Source organism: Montipora foliosa, chromosome 6 (genome assembly GCF_036669935.1).
Source record: "Montipora foliosa isolate CH-2021 chromosome 6, ASM3666993v2, whole genome shotgun sequence".
Lineage (NCBI taxonomy): Eukaryota > Metazoa > Cnidaria > Anthozoa > Scleractinia > Acroporidae > Montipora > Montipora foliosa.
The window spans coordinates 55,538,011-55,552,882 of NC_090874.1; the positions used below are offsets into that span (position 1 = coordinate 55,538,011).

General features: G+C 38.9%; 1 protein-coding gene and 1 long non-coding RNA gene across 4 annotated transcripts in view; one reads left to right on the forward strand and one right to left on the reverse strand.

Annotated features, from left to right (window-relative positions):
• Positions 1–895: 895 nt before the first annotated feature.
• LOC138006056 (uncharacterized) lies at positions 896–4,474 on the reverse strand. The gene is made up of 3 exons (XR_011123839.1): positions 4,436–4,474; positions 4,125–4,224; positions 896–1,742 (listed from the first exon to the last, which is right to left on the reverse strand). It is a non-coding gene; the product is annotated as an uncharacterized lncRNA (long non-coding RNA).
• A 2,061-nt stretch (positions 4,475–6,535) lies between these two features.
• LOC138007796 (uncharacterized) overlaps positions 6,536–14,872 on the forward strand; it is a 17,065-nt gene continuing 8,728 nt past the window's right edge. For all 3 annotated transcript variants that reach the window (XR_011124118.1, XR_011124119.1, XM_068854873.1), the window contains exons 1-5: positions 6,536–7,579; positions 9,789–10,466; positions 10,664–10,696; positions 11,537–11,672; positions 12,700–12,923. Coding sequence is in view for 1 of the 3 variants with exons in the window: in XM_068854873.1 (XP_068710974.1) it covers positions 7,486–7,579; positions 9,789–10,466; positions 10,664–10,696; positions 11,537–11,672; positions 12,700–12,923 (1,165 nt within the window). In the remaining 2 variants the exon portion in view is untranslated. The remainder of the gene's footprint in view (positions 7,580–9,788; positions 10,467–10,663; positions 10,697–11,536; positions 11,673–12,699; positions 12,924–14,872) is intronic.

The following is a 14,872-nucleotide window of genomic DNA, read 5'->3' on the forward strand; positions in this document are numbered from 1 at the left end:
GAAATTTCAGTACTCTTTGACCTTCAGAGCTAGTACTAGAGCTTGTCAGCTGATCTGTACGGCTGTAATTGGTTAGATTCTAGAAGCCTCCAAATAAATAACGCTTCATTGCGTTGAATCTTTTTCAGTCAATCAGCGGGAAACCAGTTTCCCGGTAATTGAAACTGAAGCCCAAAATGCTTGTTAGACTGAATGTCACGTTATTTACATTTCATAATAACTATATAACCAAAAGACCACACCTTCCATTTTAGCGTCGGGTTAGACAGAGATGGAGACCTTTAGATCGCGTGCTTTGGATCTAGTAGATTTCCTTGAGAGATTTGAGAGCTCTTGTACTTCTTGAGTGTTCACCCAATGACTCACGTGAAGCTACGTGACGTAATTTGTCATCAAGCAGAGAACAATTGGTTGTAAGCTGCTGGGATTGGTTGAGCCGCCTTAGCTTTGCACCTATTGCTCTGTTTTGGGGGTGTCAGCGAGATTATTGGCTATTACTTGACGGAAATCCCGGCTAGCGGAAAATTTACGAACTACTCAAAGTGCTCACTGCTCGCCATATGTGTTACGAAAATTCAGTCATTACTTTTAACGTATGGTAAGCTTTAGCGCTACGACAATTTCATAGCAAACGGGGTTAGTCAAGGTACTCTTGGACGCGATGCCAAAATGTGGTAACAAGACCGTAACGCACTTCAAGGTTTCGACCAGCGAATCCCTTGCACCCTTTGTACCATTTGCGGTGACCGTGTGAAGTGAAGATACTTTGGCTTTCCGATTTTTATTTCGTACCGGGAAATAAATGTAAACGATTGCTGAGGTCTAATTTTTCCATTTCCTCGATAGAAGTTGAGACTCTTTAATAAGGAACTATAGATACTTTTGGAGCAAAAAATTGGTATTCTTCAACGGAGACGGCCATTGTTTTGTGAGTAATCTAAAATGCAACTATGCAACTCTGCAACTCACACAATCGCTCAACCAAGATGGTTTAGTAGCACATAATTTGTACCTCAAATCTGATGAAATTTATGTGTTACGAAAATTCAGTCATTACTTTTAACGTGTGGTAAGCTTTAGCGCTACGACAATTTCATAGCAAACCGGAACTAGTCAAGGTGCTTTTGGACGCGATGCCAACGTGTGGCAACAAGACTATGACGCACTTCAGGTTTCGACCAGCGGATCACTTAGCTTGCACCAGCCCCAAGGTCTCAAACTAGATTTTGGCATACCTTTCTCCGCCACAACAGACACGGAGGAAGAGGAACGTTTTCCCCTTGTCCATATGTGACAGATTCCTTTCCAACCCTGAGTATAGCTCCTCTTCTGACATACCATAAGGTTACGAGCCATATAATATTTGACAGTTTTGTCATTTTGTCTTTCATGTAGTACGCACGGACAGTGCGTATTGCTATGAAGTACACGACGTTTGAACATGCGCATTTGCTGGACTACTCCAACAATGTATTCTCGTGATCGACCCAAGGCTCTGGGAAACTCTATGTAGGAGAACATGCGCTGTAGGGTTCTTATAGCGAAAAATTGGCTATTTGAACCTTACGGCGCCTGCTCACTCCTCGTCCTAACATAAATGCACCAATTAGAGACGCTTTTGATTGTTCTTCACGAAAACCAATGAGAAGACACTTAGGGACACTTAGGGTTGCTCAGAGATCTTCTCTCCCGCAGTCAAGAGAAGAGCTCTGTGGTCGAGATTGTCCAGCAATGTTGTTTGTCTGAAAACGTAATCATGAAACAAGCATTTTTATCATGTGGGTATTGAAATGCGAACAAAAAATAAGATCTAATATCTCGCACTTATCTTGACAATTTGAGCAATTGTCTCTCATAGCCGACACCTGAAAAATCCAGGTAATCCCCTCCCCCGCGACGCCCGCCCAACGCTCCTCACCACGAAGTCGCAGGGCCGGATCAGGCAAATCTGTCGGGCTCACTAGCGAAGGACTCAATGAATGAAAGAAATGTATAGTTTGAATTGCGGGTTGTAGACGAAATGGAGAAGTGATCCTCGCACTTGTTGAATCCTTCGCCGGTTGAGCCCTTCGCCGGCAGATTGGCCTGCTCCCGGCCGTGCGTCTTGAAAGTATCTCTCACAAGTGAGCAAAGCGAACAAGTGAGAGATACTTTTTCAGCACAAGGAAATAAAATTTGTTTTCCCCCGCGCGGTCATGTAATATCCTATTTCATTAAGTACAACTAGCCAATCAGGTTCTTCTCTAAAAATAGCTGCGTAGCTAAAATTAGATTTTAACAAAACTGTTATTGGAGGAGGCCCATGTATGGAAGGGCATCCGTTCTTTTACCTCATCCTCTCTTGCTGTTCCGGGTCTTAACCAATTTGATGCTTTAGGCTCTCTTTTCAATAGACCTTATTCACGATAGCCGCCATGTTGGATTTGCCTTTATCATGCAAATTAGCTACACATTTCTGAGGGGGCAAACAACACAAGTTCGAGAGGTTATAACGAACATCTTAGCCACACATATGATTTGTTTCACGTTCATTGAATGTTTATCACCTACGTAGTAAAATAGAATGATTACACAAGTTACTTCGATGTTTTTTTATTGAAAAATGAGCAGACAACGAAGTAGACAGTCAAAATGTCGGAGGCAATCAAAAGATAGAAAATTATTATAAAAGGTAATTAATTCTAAATTCTAAAATGTACTTTTAGCAATGTTAATTCAATATTTCGACGAGCCGATCTTCCGCTATTTGCCTTTATTCCATTGTTTGCCCCCCAGCATAACAAATGGCTAATTTGCATGACAATTCAAAACCCAAAATGGCGGCTATCGTGAACAAGGGCTATTGCGTCGGAAGTAATTAGCGAATTGTTTTGGTTTTGCATTACTTCACTCAGTGATTGTTTCAAAGTTCTCGCGCCATTTTTCCAACCAATCACAAGTGATACCAAAACCAATCGTGGCTCGCGCGTGCACATTTTCCCGCGCTTTGTGTCGGCTACGTGTAATTACTTCTACTTTTGATTGGTTTACTGGATTGTCTCCGTCCTTCTTGATTGGCCAGAGTAATTACTTGGGTTTTCGTTTTACGACACTTGATTAGAGCGGTTTCAAATGCTTGTCGTAAAACCAAAACCAAAGTAATTACTTTCGCCAATCAAAAAGGACGGAGACAATCCAGTAAACCAATCAAATTTCGAAGTAATAGCCCTTTTCACAGTTAGTTTTCTCATTTGCATTACAATATAATCTAGCATGTATGTGACGCAATTTCGGGCTATTTTGTAGTTTTAACCCGAAATTGCCTCGCATCCACGTTAATTACATTGTAATGCAAATGAGAAAAACCAACCGTGAAAAAGGCTATCACACGTAGCCGACACAAAGCGCGGGTAAATGTGCACGCACGAGCTACGATTGGTTTTGGTTTCACTTCTGATTGGTTGAAAAAGTGGCGCGAGAACTTTGAACTAATCACTGAGTGAAGTAATGCAAAACCAAAGTGATTATCTAATCACTTTCGACACTCAATTGAAAACGACTCTAAAACTCGCTCTAAGAGTCATGTCGCAATTTGTTGACACAGATTAAAAGGTGCTCAAACACTATTTGTTCAGTACGCTTCTCTCTCTTGACTGTATCATGGCAACTATCGGTAAAACTGATTTTCAGGAGGAAGCATTTTTTATATTGAGACATATCACAAATGCATTACTGCATCATGCATGGGGTCGGACCTTGTTAAGTAAAGAATAAAGGGTTAAGTTTCCACAGAAAGTGCTGCGTAGGCGAGAAGTGGAACACGAGATTTCGGTTTCATGAAACGAGTTTATAAGGGAAAAATATCCACCGAAAAAATTAACATTGGCGAGCTGATAGCCCCTGTCAGAGCTTCAGCTGAACTTATGGTCATTATAACATGTAGGTCAAAAATTCAATTGGCTCTAATTCGTTTGCAATACTGAATAAAAATGCTAAGAGGAGAGGCATTTTCTCATTTCGAAATAGTGACTTGGATTTTAATTCCAGCTACCCTCTGCCACCAGGAACAGAAATATCGAAATAAAACTTCAAAACATTTTTTTTCCGCTATGTTTCACGGAAACGTATTCTCGGGGCTCACTTACTTGAGACACAATGATTTGACGAAGAGCATAGACCTCTTACACAGTGGCGGCCAAATAAGATATTCTCTTGTTTTGATGCTAATAAGCCTTTCTAGCGTCGCTACGACGAGAAAATTTCAAAATAACATTTGTTTCAAAATGAGGGCAGTAGGTCTAATTAACACAAATGCAAAATTAAAGAATGAAAAAGTGGTCGCCATTTATGAAAGTGGTCTGTGATTAGGTATATAATGCTTTCCGGCTAAGTGCAGCCTCGTCAAGGGGAATGGCGAAATTCGCTAACTAGAACATTATTTTCTTACTTTACTCACCTTGAGCCCATTATTTCATGACTGTTAAATACGCCTTCGATTCGCGGGTGATGTTTCGTTGATTAACATTTAATTCGTTATTGACCTTTGATTTTATTTGATTTTTCGCGTGATTGACAGTCGATGGCGTAATAGCTAAGTAAGTTGATCTTTCAGTTAGAATGACACATTTTAAGAAACGCGAAATAAGAGAAAAAGGTCAACACCCGTTTTGTATCTTACGTTGAACATCGCTAACCTGTAGTTTTTTACTGTCCGATCTGCTGACCTGTTTTGCTGACCTGTGAATACTGAAATAAGTTTGACTGGATATCGCCACAGAAGTAAGTAGCTTTTTGTAACCGTTTGAATTTTGAGAATTATAATTTCCCATGCAATTTCATGAATCACTCGCATTAGGTTTCAATTCTCTCGAATTTTGTATCTTTCTTATAGATCGAATAAAACAATATAAAGACTATACGATTCCGTATCCAGTCATTCATCCGATAACCATTTTCCCTTGGAACAGGTGAACGCATGGAAAGAGGTCATGATCAAGACATCCCGCTAATAATTGATTCTCTGGGTACCTCTGAGTGAACAACAACAGACTTAGCAAATGTCCATATTCCCCTACCCAGTGCAACTAATTGAGCTTTGACTTTCGTTTTGTGAAATTTGGAACAGAACAACAGAGCATTTCTTGATACAACTTGGGAAATGTTATGACATGCATTTTGCGCAGTTTGTTAATGACGTTGAAAGTTCTACTCTTTGTAAAATGCCAAGTGCGTTAAACACTTTTTACCCAATTTTACAACCTCGTACCCAGTTTATCGCAGAGAAAAACATATTTGTTTGTGAGTGCTTGAACCGCCGACAGTCACACTTCACTACTGAATTCAACCGTCACGCAGAAAAAAACATGGCATCATATTTGTGTTCGATTTTATTTCTTGGACTCCAGATCATCGATAATTGATATATATGCATTTTACTTAAAAAGCAAAAAAAAATAACGTCTGTTAAAGTGTGTGTGTGTGTGAAAATACTGCGCATTCCATCCCATGACACTGCCCCTTTAAGCTCATATTGTGGAGAACATTTAGTAGAATCTTACTGCAAAAAATTTCTGATACAAATTAGCTGAGATATCTCTTTTCATCATATTTGAAGAAAATTTGGTTGAGTGTATGACGTTATCACTTGGCTAATTTGCATATTTTAAAAACTCGAATATCTTTGGAACGAAAAGAGATATTTGAAAAAAGTAAACAGCATTTTTCTTCTCACACAAACTACTTGTTTATGTTTCAAAATGGCTTACCCCTTTAAGGGCCCACTGACGTATTTTTTGGGGTGCGTTGCTAAGGATGTAATAGTTAAGTAATTTGAGAGAATTTGGCATTATTTTGGACAGTTTCCAACTTTTGTAAGCCAATGACCCTAAATATGACGTCATCATACCACGCCCATAGTCACGTGACCAATAAAAGAAAACTCTAAATTTGTCTCCGTGCTACGCAATTTGGGTATTTAATCGATGGTTTGATAATTTGTATTCGTTTTTGCATCCAGACAAGCATGGTTTTCTTTTTATTTTGAAAAATGGTCTTTTTAAAGACATAAACGATACTGAAATACCCATAACTTTTTCAAAAAAGATGATTTAAAAAAATCAATGCTTATCGATATTCTGTATTTGGGGGTGAAACGTGCCATGCAAAAAAAAAATTAATTCAATTTAAAACCGCCGGAAATTTTGGCTTTTTCCTCAAACCGGAAGTCAGTTCGTTTACGCATGCGCAGTTGATCTGAGAACGAGCGCGAGGAAGGGCGAGGAAAAACCTTCGATGGAAACAACAGTTTGTGCGGGGACTTTTGCTTGTGAGTTGCTTGTGAGAACTTGTGAGTGGGTTTTCTTGCCAGCTCATGATGACCTCAGTTACCGGAAGTAACATTTCACTTCCTTCACAACGCCCGAAAAATCCTTACGTCTAGGCACTCATTTTAAAAAGGTTAGCTTACATGAAGTAATCGGTCATCACAACAATGATCGAAAGCTAACTGTTGAACATTGCTGTTTACTAGTAAAATGGTCGTTGAGGCTTAAGTAAGCACTATTCTGACTATTTGAGATGCTGCTTACACGTGAATCAACAGTACTCATTAGAAACAGTATTTTTAGGGTAGTCCATTTGGGTAGTCCACGGACTGGGGGTCTGCGAATTGTACCGACCCGTTCCACTTAGCTCTGTCTTGGTAGTTTAGCGGTTATTGACTCGCTTCCTACTTCTGTGACCCGGGCTCAACCCTGGCCTCGGGTCGTATGTGGGCTGAGTTTCAGTCGTCTCAATCTGACTCCGAGGGTTTTTCTCCGGATTTTACTCCGGTTACTCTGGTTTAGTCGACTCTCTGACAATTACATCCGGCTGCGGGGGGATACCCTCGATATGGATAACCTCTGGCATCCTTCCCGTTCATTAAATACGTTTTTTGTTACGGCCCCACCCCACTCTCGTTGTTATTATATTTTTTTGTTTTTGTGTTTTTTTTTCTTTATTTACTGTCCTCTCCCCAAAGTTTAATTTGTCAGAGAGAAAAGCAGACATAACCGTTAATATGAAAGCGCAATCGGCAGCTTCCTCGCTAAGTCGTTTGTAATGAGCCTGCTCAAAAGAAATCTTGTGTTTGTTTTATACGTGATCCGATTTTTTAATTGACGTTTGTATACCCGAGTGCTTGAACGGAGGTGACAGAAAAACTCTTCCATTGTCTTCGCGAACGCGGGAAATCAGGCACTGCACGTCTCAATTTTTTTTAAATACTTTGGTCTGAATTTGCAAGGATACAACCTTTTTGTTCGAGTTTCTTTTGAACGGAGAAATCACGAATGTGTCGTTTTAAAATTCGAGATGAAGCAAACCTGTGAAGCCAGCGATGGTGAAATTGAACACCAAATGAAATACGAAACCGTCACGAAGTTACAATCCTAAACGATCATAAGGGCTCTCAAAAGCATTTGGACATCCACCAGACACACGAATTGAGGAAGGTTTGGAATCGCAATGGCTCGTAGATTCCACGCCATGTGTACATATTCTTGTAGTGAGGCTGTGTTTATATTCATAACTTTTGTTCCATTCATGTCGTTTTGTCAAGGTAAGTTTTGCATTATTTTTACTAAAATGATCTTCTCTCATTTCAACAACTTTTCCCGCGGTGCGATAATTTACAGTGTTTGTTTTGGGAATCTCCAATTCCAAAATACGAACTCTTTTCGTCTTATTCAGCCTTTCTCTTCATAGAGCACGCGAGCCTTGACTGTTACGATTGTATCTTGATTTCGTGTATTTTGCTGTTCCCGCTGTGACTTTTGCATGCAGAAGCTTACGGTTTTAGATCGAGAAATCTTTTTTTATTTTTCTGGACAAGATATACGTATGGAGATGGAGATTGTAAAAGATAGTCTGTTCTTTAAAGATTGTGTACGCCTCGCCAAGTCGCCCCATTTATAAGCTTATGACAAAGAGTGCGTAGATCAAGCGAAGCGTAAGTCCATAACAAAAAAAATGAATTTTTAACATGACGATTTAACACCAATTATTATTTTTAGATGACGAACGTACGTTTTAAAACAATGCTCGTCCTTATGCCAGCATTGTGGCATTTTTTTTGTAAACAATAAACATGGTGATAAAATATTGAGCTTTTGATGCCAAAACAGGGTATCGAAGTGCGTTCAACGGTTTGGTAACCTCCCGGGAAAATGTTTGCACAACTTTAATTTATCATGGCAGAGTGCACTTAATTTGTCGGTTCGGTGTGCTCTCGAACTTTAAAGTGAGGACTTAATGGTGGCGGTAGTTTCAATCACAGTAATGAAATTAGCAGTATCTCACAATTATTATTATTATTTTTTTTTAGATATATTGTTTTTTAATCACCCAGGAATCAACATCGGGTTCAATATATCTAGCATGACAAACGTTTAGATTTCATTATGATGTTGTATGGCGTGACTGGGGCTGACCTCGCTGGGACTTCGAGTTAGTCCCTCATTTAGTGCCTTTTTTCACTAAATGGAAGTTACTAAATAATAAATAAATAAATAGACTTATTTAAAACAAGACTACAAATGACCAAAGGTAGCCTACTTTTGTCGAAAGTTTGCTTTGACGACTTTTTCTTGAAGGTGTACAAGTAATCTAATACATACACTATTGCTTTAATTTGTACGTGTGTTCTCCTTTTTATGTGCCAATATTGTAAAATTAAGGTAATGCTCTGAGACAAAAAAGCAAGGTGATGTATTATAAGTGTATTTTTGTTGCACTGTTTACTATGTGATTGACACTCATTTTGTTGTTGCTAGTTTATATCTGTTTCATGTTTAATTCAAGTCTGCAGTCCAAAAGAAGCAGTAGGAAAGTGGCCAGCCAGGATGTTTTACAAAGTCATACCTTACAAATGACCATAGCACGCAATGAAAATTCCAGTCATGCATCACAAGGCGTGAATAACAATTTTCTCCTTACTCGTTGTAGAATATCCCACAATCTTTTCCTCCGAATCAAGAGGCCCCGAGTTGAAACCCTACAGGGGCACTGCGGAAAGTCTTTGTCCCAAAACAAATCAATAGTGTACACGTGACATTGACAATAATTTAGTCTAATACTTAACAATTAGACCCTTCACCTGCACGGGGGAATGGAATAATTGTTTTAGTAAATTGTCAAACCGGGTTTGCCGCCGATTTTTATTTCCATAATTTTACAAAGCGTCCGGAAAGAGCATCTTGGCGCACTATTTTCCATATGACGTAAAACTTCTAAGCTCATAGTCAAAGTTTTTTAGCCAATCAAAAAGCTAGAAATGCAATAGTCAGAGCTGAAAATTTACTAAAGATCAATAGCCCATAAGGTGAAGCCGAATGGGCTATTGACCCATGGCCCTTGAGGGCAAAGGGTCTAATTGTTTTAGTATCACTTAACTAGTCGGACAGAAAAGGCAATAGTAAAGTTGGCATATGCAAGTTAAAGAAATATTTATTTGGAAATAAAACCAAAGAAAGCATCACGCTTTTCGCTACTCGAGGACTATTAATAATCCTCTAGTAGCATAGCCAATCAAAATGCAGGACTTGCATTAGTCCACTAGTGGGCTGATACTAAATGTAAGTAGTAATCAATCAAGGGAGAATCACAAATTATGATTTACCATAGAAAATTAAAGAAAGCACAGTTGGAACTGAAATGTTATGCATGCCGAGGAATGAAACAACAACAGCAACAATAATAATAATAATAAATTATAATGACCAGTTAAAGTAATATTTTTTATTTTGTCCTCTATATTTTTATACCGTCAGATCACATGCTGCCTCATCCTGTTGGATTGTATCCACTCAATGATCTTTACAGAACTGCAGATGCCAGTTGCTATGGTAACCTAGGTGGCACACCTGAAGATGTAAAGCTTGTGAAAGGTCCTTTTGGTAAAGAAAGTACTGCGTACCAATTTGCAGGGATTGGTACAAGTTACATTAACATTCCAGGAAGTCGTCATCTTGACACACAAAATTCTATTACAATTTTAGTCTGGATATTTCAGACAGGTCATGCGGGTTCCATTATTGCTTACTTCAATAGTAAGAGACGTGGCCAAGGTGATGTCACAAGAACTGCATCTATTGAAATTCTCACATCTAGCACTTCATCTGTTTCATCAAATTTGCGTGGACGCAATGGAAAGAGTGTTCATTCATTGAGCAACAATTCTGTTACTCTTGATAAAGAGTGGCATTATGTTGGAGTCTCATATAACCATATTGGTGGCACAGCTATACTGTGGATAGATGGCAACGCTGTCCAGCAACCGATCCTTGGAGATTTTAAGTTGAGCACAGATGGAGATATAAGAATCGGTGGCGGGCAAGGAAAAGGTGATAGTTTTGAAGGACGCATATCATGTGTGCAAATCTACGACAAAGCATTCTCCAGAAAGGAAGTGGAAGAAGTAAAAAACAGATGCTTAATGGATGATTGTGGTAAATATCATTTCAAAAGTATGCAGTACACTACAGTAATTGCAAGGATTTTCTTGCAAATGCATCATGGACTGTGCATGATTCACTAGAAATGTTTTTGCCATATTTCAGCTATCAGTTTAATTCTTACTCTCTCTCCAACAGTTTTAAAAAGTTTTATCTACTTACCTGATAACATGTCCATTTCAATTCAACAGCTCCAATTAACTGTGCAAAATCCGCTGCACCATGTAAGTTAGCATCGATTGTTTGTTGCTATTATGGTAGATTTCATAACTAATAATAATAAGTAATTTTATTTATGGTGGTAATAGCCAACATAAGACTTAATGAGCATTTTGCACTTATGGTGAGTTTAGGAACCCTTTTGCTCTGAAATGTTCTCATATGGCAAGTACCGGTAAAAATAATCTGGAATTAGACAGTTAAATTACTGTGATTTTCATAATTCTGCAGAATCTCACCTTCAAGTGCTAAGCACTAAAGTGTGTTCCATCAATCAAATTTCCAAACATACATGTAGCCAGGAAGAGCAATTCCTTCTCCAGAAAGAGAATTGGGGTTTTTCTTTAATTCACAGCTCGAGTACCATTATGATTTCTTTTTAGAGGTTCTTCAGTAAAAAGATTTCTACCTATTCCATTGCTTTCCATCGGTGTCAAGTTCAAATGTTCGAATGTACCGTGGGAACCAAAATGCTGGTTAGTAGGTTATGCCATGCCATTGGCTCTTGAAGATTGGATTCCACATGCCCTTTAAGAAATAGAAAAGATGTATCGTGTTTCTATCGAGTTATAGAAACACGAGTGAAAGTTTGGGAGAACGAGAAATGCTGCAGGAACACGAGCCCCGGGCGAGTGTTTCCACAGCTTTTTCAAGTTCTCCCAAACTTTTACGAGTGTAAAACTTGGTTTTTTACACGAGTAAAGGGCTAGCAAAGTAGTGTCACACGAGTCACATAATACAAGAATTACGTTATCCACGGCTATCTTTAGTTATACTTCAAAATGGTGTTTTTCAATCATGGGTCAGTTCTCTAATCTTGTCCCTTTTTGTCTGTTGATTGACAGCTGGATGTGGCTTGTTCTTGCAAACCTTGTCAGGAACATTTTCATCGCCAGGATACCCATCTGGCTATCCTTATAATGCCAACTGTGTGTGGGAGATAACCGTCCCAATAGGATACTTCATTACTTTGAAGTTTGAGTAAGTGCTTTTTAGTGTCAATATGTGCCACCACTGGTTATACAGAAAAAATTACTTTCTCAGGGTGACTCTTCGTCTACCTTTCTTTCCTTGAGATACTCTCGAAATACATTGAGTGCAACCTTTTGTTCCTTTCTTAGTAGTCTCACTGAACAGTTCTTTTGATCAGCTAAAGATGTCAAATCATTCTCTGGCAGCTCTGGGAACCCATCTGCCATTTTGGAAAAAATACATCCAATGATAAGAATTACTATTAGCCCACCTCTGTTACAAATTATATGCTGGCACTCTAAGGACTCATTTTTTTCTAGTATAACAGGGTGTATACCATGCTCTTTTATCACCAAAGGTATTAAACTCATATTTTAAATTATCCTAAAAATCACATAGTGTTTAAAAAACAAGCAGCAGTGTCTTATTGGGGTTTAAAAACACGAAGCGTTGCCGAGTGTTTTTAGACCCAATAAAACATATGCTGCAAGTTTTTTGAACAGCTTCAAAACATTCCGCAAAAAGCGTGTCACTCTGGACTGAGAACGATGGTTCCAATTGTGAGAGGAGTTAGTATTCTTTATATAAAGAATAGTAACGAAGAGTGTTTTATCTGGATATAAAGCTGATACGTGTGACATTTTATCGGTGTTTTGAGAGGCTGGTAGGCTCATGAATTATTAATGGTTTAAAAGAAAATTTATTATTGATAGGAAGCAAGGTAAGATTAGCAGATTTTCTTTTGTTTTAGCAGCTCTTAACCTATTACGTCCTGAATCAACCCCCATTGACAAGTAAAATCATCTGGCGTTTGACAGAGTTAATGGGTTAAAGTCACCAGCTGGCAGGCAATGAAAGCAAGCCATTGTTTGGTTGAAGAAAAGCCATCTTTTTCTCTTGCCATGTTTTAGTTAGGTTTGATTCACTGGCCAGTGTTTCCATTTATGCGAGATAAAAACTTGAGAACCTGCTTGCCAAGTAAGCAGCAATCTGAATATCTGTTTTTTTTTCTCTCTCTCTCTCTTTCTATCGACAGAAAATTTGATTTGGAGGAGTTTAATTGTCTAGATTACATCATTATCCGTGATGGCACCAGCAGCTGGTCCAGCAGACTAGCCTCACTGTGTGGTGGTGGGGCTGACAGTGAAATGGAATTAAGGTCCTCTGGGAATGGTATGAGGGTGGAGTTTGTGTCTGACAGGCATACCTCTGCTCCAGGCTTCCTTGCCACGTACACTTCAAGTCTTATTGATGTCAAGGGTAAGTCTTATTGATGTGGTGTATGATAGTAAGAGGTTGTTAGTTGGTTTTGTGGGAAAATAAACAATAAACCAAATCGGCTTACTCAATGTTGTACCCAATTCAAATCTCCTGGAGACTATTATAAAGATTCTTAGTGTATTGTAATTGCATTATAATGTAGCATTCACATTTAAATGATATGGAAATACCAGGAACAAAGCGTTTCATTCGCATTGGGTTTGATTTGGGACCACAAATTGGGGTTAGCTGATTTGGTCTGTTGTTTAATTGTTTTCCCGCAAAACTGATTTTAAAAATAGACACTTTTCTGACGCTGGTGGGGACCACACCAATTTGGGTAATTCTTGCTCTAGGACGATGGATTCTTGGTGATAGTGATTATGCTGCCTTATAAAACTATAAATATTGTGTGAAAAACTGAGTGTAATAGAAACTATCCAACTCTTTGAACCAATTTTGTTTCCAGTCTATGCTGTGCTTTAAAGGGGTAAGCTTCAAGGGAAACTCTGGTGCTGCATAGTTGGGTAGTGAAACAAATCACAAATCTTTGTTACAGTGTTTAATTTACCTATAGTTATCAACTAACGAAATGATATATGAAAGTGAATGATATCGTTTGTTGATTCATTCATTACAGGAACATTTGAACCCACAAAATGACCAGCTCCCAACATCAGTGACTTCATAGCTTAGTTAGTTAGAGCGTCGCACCGGCATCGCGAGGTCATGGGTTCAAACCCCGTTGAAGTCCTGAATTTTTCAGGCTTCTCTACGCAATTGCTAAACTTGCGTTTATAACTGCGAGGATTATAGCTTTTCTTCATTTTGGATCCGAAGTTCAGTATATGATTCATTTCATATATCATTTCGTTCACTGATTCATTCCTCACGGGAAAATTAGAACCCACAAATGACCAGCTCCCAACATCAGTGGCTTCATAGCTCAGTTGGTTAGAGCGTCGCACCGGTATCGCTAGGTCACTTGAGTTATCAACGCTTGTGGTAAAACCATACATTATGCATTTGCTTGCATCGCTAGTTAACACCAGTCCTTAGGGTATGCACAGACGTTTTTTAGCAAAAAGTAAGTAAGTTGGCACCTTTTCAAGGTTTTATTAAACTTGGTTTAATCTGTTAACTTCATCATCATCATCATCATCATCGTCAACTTTATCAGGGAAATTAATTAAGCAACGACAAAGGCGATGGAACGAGAACGTCACAAATTTGCATATTTAGTGGGCAAAAAAATAGCTTTGCACGCCCTGCACGTGCGTTTTTCACTTTTGTCCATTTCTTTACGGTCGTCAGCAAAACAACAACGTGAAATAGCCAATTTTGTGGGTTTATAAAGAACGTCAGCACTTGAGCCAGGATGAATTTTCATTTTCTCCCCTAACTTAAGCGTCGTTCCGACTAGAGTCTTTTTTTAGGAATTACCCCCACCCTTGTCATGGTAAAAGGTTGAAATAGTCACGAAGTGATTACAATAACGCGAATTTATATTTTGAGATGACGTTCTCGTTGCCGTCACCGTCGTCGTTGCTTAAGTTCCCTATTAACGTGTCTGGTACTAACAGCTGGCTATCCCAAAAGGGGACCTTCTAATTGGGGACATTTAAACTGGTAATAGTAATAAAATGTTGAGTTACACTGAGAAGCCTGCGTTAAGGTACTAAGGTACTTAAGTCAATCCATGTTGGATATAGACACCCAATCTGTTGTTTTTAGGGTTTCTAGGGAAGTCACATTTTTGTCACCACCCCCCCCCCCCTCCCCCAAAGGCCTGCTTACCTGAAAGCAACACTCTTTTCCCGCAGTTTAGCCAATCAAACTTTATCTACTGAATAGACCACTTTCGATATATTAAAATTCAGCTTGGCAGTGAGGCCCAGAGAACACAAACAAAGGAAACTGAATGAACATGTTCATTCATTTCTTTTGTT